Here is a 6,736-nt window from a genome sequence, read left to right as displayed (position 1 = left end):
GCAAGGCCCAGGAGGGGGGAAAGAAAGATGGGGCGCAGAAGTGGTGGTGGGGAGGAGAGGCGGCTGGGCCCAGAAGCGGAGACTGGGGCAGAAGGGGTAACTGCTGGCTCCAAAGAGCGCAGAGATGTTCTGTGCAGGGCCGGCTAGTTGATTCTATTGTGCGTAGAGTACAGACTGTAGAAGCGGAGAGGGGTGCTTCCTTTAAGATGGCTGCTGTTAAGTCTCAGCTCCAGTGTGACTCTTACATGCAATCTACAGCCTTCCAGGAACAACTTGCCACAGTGGTAGATCAGCAGTTAGATAAGGCCCAGGTACAAGCACCCCATAAGCAGTTCTGGCAGAGGAAGCTGAGAGGAGTCCCCACCACCCAGAAATCCCCAACCACCAAATATTTGTCAAAAGTGCAGGGGAAAGGGGCACCGGAAGAAGAATTGCCCCAGCCCTAGCATGGTTGGGATATCCCAGCATATCCTCACCTCTTTGGATGACTTCATTTGTTTTCATAAAATGTGGACAGAACATCTGCTGGGCCTGGAAAGGATTCTCACCTGGTTCAAAGAGTAGTCCACTAGACCCTGATCTGTTGATATTTTGAGAGAAAATGTGAACCCACTGCAGTGGGTCAGTGCCACCTTCTTGAAACTATTGCAGCTGATGGGGAAGGAGTGGGGGACATCTATGCCTGCTTGAGGGGCGCCTGCCTTTGAGGAAGAACTACTAGGAACTTTCCGTAACCCTGAATCAAGGCCACTAGAAAATGACAGCATGTCTGTAGCAGAGTGGACTGAACTTCTCTGCCCAAATCACTTGGGATCAGCTACCAGTAGTACATGTCCATCCCTGGAATACAGGACTCGGTTGGGCAGGAAAATACAAAGGCCATTTGGGCTGACTATGAACATTCTTAATTTGTGCGGTGCTAACTTTAGGGAAGTTGTAATTATTGTATAAGTAACAATGCCAACCAATAGGTGGTGCTGTTCCATGCTTTACAATTTAGTAAAGTTCTGGATCTTGGGTTAGCTGTTCTGTTTTATTGTTGGTTTGCTGAGAGCGTTTCCCTCCAAAGTGAGGTCTGTGTGAACAGCCTGAAGACTTGCAGGCCCATAATAATGTTCTCCTGTTAAACCAGTATTACAGTTTCCATAGAAGCAGAAACCTTTCATTCATGACAATTAAAAGCAATAAGGGGAGTTAGGCATCTATCCTACTACACACACAAATCTCAGATTTGGGGAGAAGTGGCAACTCTGATAAGGATAACTACTGAAACATGGGGTGCTGAGGAAAATTCTAAATTCTGGTTCCAGGTCTGTCCAAACCTTTTAGAAGTCTAATAATAAGTCTCAGCTGTAGTACCCTCATTTGGTATACCCCAACAGGGTGAATTATCTTCATAAGAGTGAATCATCTTCATAAGAAACCCTACCAAAAAATGTGTTTGAAACTGGAAGACAAGAGTTTTGTATAGAAGAGTCCAGGCATTAATGCCATTATTAATACCAAGCTCTTCTTAATTGCAATTATAAGTTCACCTTGTTACAAGGCCTGTCAAAGCAACAGCCTGATGAGTTTACAGCCTTCAAGAGGCTTTATCAAGTGTTCTGTAATTTAAGACCTGGAACAAATTGATTACTTCAAAGCCTCTAGGACTCCCATGTGACCCAGAACTCCCTGAGAGAGAAGGATGTGTCAAGTCTCCCTGACTCTTGCCCGTTATGCCTTCCCACTGCAGCCATACATTCAATAAAGTATCTTTCATGGCAAATTTGAAACTTCTGTAAACAGAAAGCCACTGTAGCAAATTAGTGTCTTCTGATCAGACGAACATTTCTCTGCAGTCACACATGCAGACAGGAAAGGTGGAAATGAAAGGAACTGACTTTCTTAACATACATCAGGTACCAGACTGGTGACAGGAAACCTCATTTTGTGTATTGCAAGTCCAGTCAGGGGCTCCTTAAATGCAACTATAATGGTGCAAAAAGTTTCTAAATAATAGAAATTTAACAGGATCGTCTTTCAAGGAATGTGGGAGCTTATGTGCAACTATTCTAATATTGTATTTTCACAAATATACCCCACCCACAAGTATAACCTGCACCTAAGTATAACCCACGGCAGACTATGTTTAAGTGGGGGGGGGAGACCTTGCATACTCTGCATCCCTGTACTGCCCTTGGTATATTTGCTGAATGAAGATGGGGGATCTCTGTTGCATGTAAAAATAAGTTCATATAACATGCACCCACTTAGATCCGTGCATCCTGTGGGATGCAAAGAAGAAGAAGAAAGTATAGCCCGGTTATATTTACAAAAAAGATGATACTTGGGCCCTTGGGCAAAAGCCAGGATCCGTCTTCTCACCACTCTGCCACAGAGGCTTGACGATATGTGGCTCCTCCCTCACCTTAGTACACAACCCCAAACAGATTCACTGCCATCAAAATTGCAAACAAGGCTAGACATCCCTTTTATACACATATTTTACATCCCATATACAGATATGCCTATAAACATAACATACACAAGTGCATACACTTGACCTAGAGCGGCCTGTGTTTGCCCTAGTGGGCTTGAAATGGCTTGGACAGGACTAGGATTCTGTCCTCCTCTGGCTCACGGAAATGATAGCAAAGCAGTCTTGACTTGTATGTTCATTCTCTCTGGCTGCATTTAGCCATGTGGTGACACCTGGGCTTCACCCTCGTCAGGATGCTTGGAAGAGGAAATTTCCAGCTGAACATCATGCAGATGGACAGTCAACGTGCTGGGGTCCTTGCCCACCCCTTTGCTGAGATCCCCCTCTGTTCCTCCTTGATCAGGGTGGTGTCTCTGCAGATGCTTGATCACTTGGAACTTCTGCTTGGCCTTATAGCTGCAGTAGCGGCAGAAGAAGGGGTGCTCGTTGGTGTGGGTAAGATAGTGATGACGCAAGCCAGCTGCCCACCGGAAGCCCCTGTAGCACACGTTGCAGACGTAGGGCTTCTCCTCACTGTGCTTCTTTAAGTGTGTCTTGAGGAGAAAGCGGGTTTTAAAGGCCTTCCCGCACTGTTCACAGATGAAAGAGCGGGCCTCACGGTGGCGTGTTTCTTTGTGAATACGCAGGGCGTCAGCACGGTTGGTACAGTATTTGCACTCATCACACTGGTATGGCTTGAGTCCTGTGTGGGAAGCAGAGAGGGACACACTAAAATATCATGGGCTGCAGAAGCAGAGGAAATTTCATGAGAGTGACACTGCGTCATTATCAAAACCAAGCCCCTAACCATACATAGTCTGTTCTCCAAAATCTCAACCTTGCTCCTCTGTGTTCCACTGGAAATGGAGGAATCTACTGGCTGGAGCTTGAAAATGGCACATCGACTGGGGAAAGCAGGGCCCCCAAATTCCAGCCTTGCACCTCGGCCCTCTACTTTGGCCTCAGACTATAGCTACAAACAACCAGCTCATGAAAACAGACTCAGTTGTCCAAACTCCACCCTTCAGGAACACTCTCTCATATAAATAAAAGTAACTGAGTCTTAATGGTTCATTGGCATAAGAACTCAGCATTATCAGTCCAAATCCATATGTGTGGAAAGTGGAATTATCCTTCCATGGCAAGTGAGCTGGTCAGACTGCAGTGCTCCCACAAATCACCCCAAATGTACAGGAAAGGCAAAGAACTGGTGCCAATGTCTTTGGTCTGTACATATTAAATGCCAGGAGTCAGATATGCACTTCAAAATTCCTGTGAACAAGTGCTATCCCATATACCAAAAGCTCTATTCAGCCCTTCACTAATTTGTCCCCACACGGGGCCTAGCGCCGGAAGTATCACCCAGGATCATTCTATCTATCTATCTATCTTTACATTTATATTATGCTCTACCTCCAAGGAGCCCAGAGTACTGTATCCTCACAACAACCCTGTGAAATAGGTTAGGCTGAGACACACATGACTGGCCCAGAGTCACCCAGCAAGTATCATGGCTGAATGGGGATCTGAACTCGGCTCTCCCCAGTCCTAGCCCAGCACTCTAACCACTACACCATGCTTATCTCCAGAGCCTCACATTATCTGTCTCTTGCCAACCCACCCAGAGCACAGTAAACTAGGTTTCTTCCTGCACAAGCAGCTCATCAAGTTCAGGTTGGGTGCCCCCTATTTCCACTAGCCTGGTGCTGTTGTTAAAGGTAAAGTGTGCCGTCGAGTCAGTGTTGACTCCTGGCTACCACAGAGCCCTGTGGTTGTCTTTGGTAGTATACAGGAGAGGTTTGCCATTGCCTCGTCCCACACAGTATGAGATGATTCCTTTCAGCATCTTCTTATATCGCTGCTGCCCGATATAGGTGTTTCCCATCGTCTGGGAAACATACCAGCGGGGATTCGAACCAGCAACCTTTGGCTTGCTAGTCAAGTCATTTCCTGCTATGCCATTAGGTAGCTCCCGTGCTGCTGGTACCCCCCACAAAATGCCTCATTAATTGCTGCCAGACAATTAAAGCAATTCTAGAAATATTTCCTCCACAGTAACATGGAGAGTGTATCTGTATTTTTGCATAAAAATTTCAGAACAGATGAGACAGGAAGACCTTTCATAAACATTCCAAATGCAAAAGTAATGGTTTTACAGAATATGGATGGGGGCAAGGAAGGCAGCAAGGACTGGAGTAGCAGGGATGCAAGCAGATGCACAGGACCTTGGTGAAGGAGTGGAGAGACGGGAGTTATATACGTGGTCACATTGGAATTCGGAGAAGTACAGTGAGTGACAAAGTCATGCCCCCTAATCTCTAGGACTCGCTACACGTCACGTTCACTTTGAGAGCCAAACAATCTTCTAGACACTGTGATCACAATTGTCCTGTATGGCAGCTTTGCAAATGAGTATTGGGAGGTGGCTGCCGGCCCCTTGTTCTGGTTGCCATGTGCTGCTTTTTTCTCTCCAATTCTTCCCAACTGTGCATGAAGAGGAGAAACTGCACTGCAAAGCTTTACCCTCCTGAGAGAGGTACATTTTCTGGCCCCAAATGCCCAGCCCTCCTTACTTCAGACTAGCATTTACCTGTATGCTTTGTCATGTGGTACTTCAGCTGATTCACCCACTTGCACTTGTAGCCACATTCTGGGCAAAGGTACTTCCTCTCTTCCTTGTGGATGCGCATGTGATACTGGGTAAACAAGGAAAGAAAGGTCAGAGGTCACACATAAGACACTGACCACACAGACATTATAGCTTTCATTGATTATTATAAACCTGATCCAAGCCAGAGAAAAGGAGTGAGTGGGTTATGCTTGTCCATATGGCTCACTACAGGCAGGACTATGCAGATGAGTTAAGAGTGTTTAATAGCCCCACCCAGAGAGTATAGTCCCACCCAGTTCTTTTAGGCCAAGATAGCCAAGAGTACTTTGAAGAATAAAAAACATGTCTCTAACAGGTAAAACATACTTAAAAATTCCAACACTCAAAAAAATAAAGAAATTCCAACTATTCTGCTGGAAGACACTAGTAAAAAATGAAAGTGTGTCCAGAGAGCTAACAAAAAGGGGAAACAAACAGTATGTTTCTTGTACTGCAGCCAGCTAATTTAGCAACACTCCTCTAAGGTCCCTGCAGAGTAGGCACAGGTGCTGAAGGGTGGGTTGAGACGCCATTGGATGCAACAGAAAGAAGCCGCCTTCATGGGAAGTGAACCAATGCTCCATTCTCTGCTGCTGCTGCAAGCCAAGGGTGTCCCTTGAGTGGAGACATATCATAGCCCTCATCCCAGCTGGGGTGGGGGGAGCACCCCGCCTACTCCAAAGGAAGGACCTGCTGCTGTACCCACCTCCCAAATGCTGCTTGAGCAGAGGGAAAGGAATCCAATTTATAGTGCCTCATAAAAGTAGATGGAGATCTCCATGTAGCGGCCCTGCAGATGTCTTGGATTGGAGAGTTCATGGAGAATGCAGCTGAAGGGCGGCAGCCCTAGTCTAATTGGCAAACACTTTAGTGGGGGCCCTAAGTTTCTGAGTTTCACATGCCACGGTTATGCACGCCTTGAGCCACTGAGCTATGGCAGAGGTAACGGCCTGGCCCATTTTCCAAAACAAAAAGGATATGAACGAGGACTCAGTAGAATGAATGTGCTTTGTGCGTTTCATGTATGCCTTCAGGCACCTATGGACATCCAATTTGTGCCAAGCCTTTTCCATCGGATGTACCGGCTTTGGACTAAAGGGAGGCAAGATTACGACCTGTGACAAGTGAAAAGGAAAAGCCACCTTGGGGCAGAAAAAAGGGTCAAGGATGAGCCACACAGTTTTCAGAAAATATGCAAAGGTTCTTATGGACTGAAAGTGCCTGAAGTTCAGACACCCTGTGTGCTGAAGCTATTGAAAAGGCAAGTTTTAGGGTCAGAAGACGCAATGGGATAGATTGAATTGGTTCAAATGGAGAACCCTGAAGGGCCTTTAGGGCCGTATGTAAATTCCAGGAAGGGAATCAGTGCACTACTGGGGGAAAAATAAGTGTTGCACCCCTGAGGAAGCGTTTCAAGTGACACAGCCTGGGTGACGCAGCCTGGAACGTTTTGATCCCCCTGAGATAAGACCCACCAGGAAGGTTGAACCCTCCGGGTTCAGTCTCCATTCTCCTGGGAGAATTTCCCTCCTGCTGAGCCAGTGCACCATCATGTTCAGTTCGCCTTGTACATCGTGGGTAGTTATGGACACCAGCTGTTGTTCAGCCCACAGGAACAGGAGAAT

At 46.5% G+C, this 6,736-nt stretch overlaps 1 protein-coding gene across 9 annotated transcripts in view; it reads right to left on the bottom strand.

The window, feature by feature from the left end:
• Positions 1 to 2,449: 2,449 nt before the first annotated feature.
• ZNF142 (zinc finger protein 142) overlaps positions 2,450 to 6,736 on the bottom strand; it is a 43,208-nt gene continuing 38,921 nt past the window's right edge. For all 9 annotated transcript variants that reach the window (XM_053283548.1, XM_053283552.1, XM_053283547.1 and 6 more), the window contains 2 exons: positions 5,052 to 5,157; positions 2,450 to 3,164 (listed from right to left, as the gene is read on the bottom strand). In XM_053283548.1, coding sequence (XP_053139523.1) covers positions 2,677 to 3,164; positions 5,052 to 5,157 — 594 coding nt within the window. In that variant the 3' untranslated portion in view covers positions 2,450 to 2,676. The remainder of the gene's footprint in view (positions 3,165 to 5,051; positions 5,158 to 6,736) is intronic.

The sequence above is a fragment of the Hemicordylus capensis genome, chromosome 1, assembly GCF_027244095.1.
Source record: "Hemicordylus capensis ecotype Gifberg chromosome 1, rHemCap1.1.pri, whole genome shotgun sequence".
Classification (NCBI taxonomy): domain Eukaryota; kingdom Metazoa; phylum Chordata; class Lepidosauria; order Squamata; family Cordylidae; genus Hemicordylus; species Hemicordylus capensis.
The sequence above is the reverse complement of the archived record's forward strand: the minus strand, read 5'-3'. Positions and strand labels throughout refer to the sequence as shown.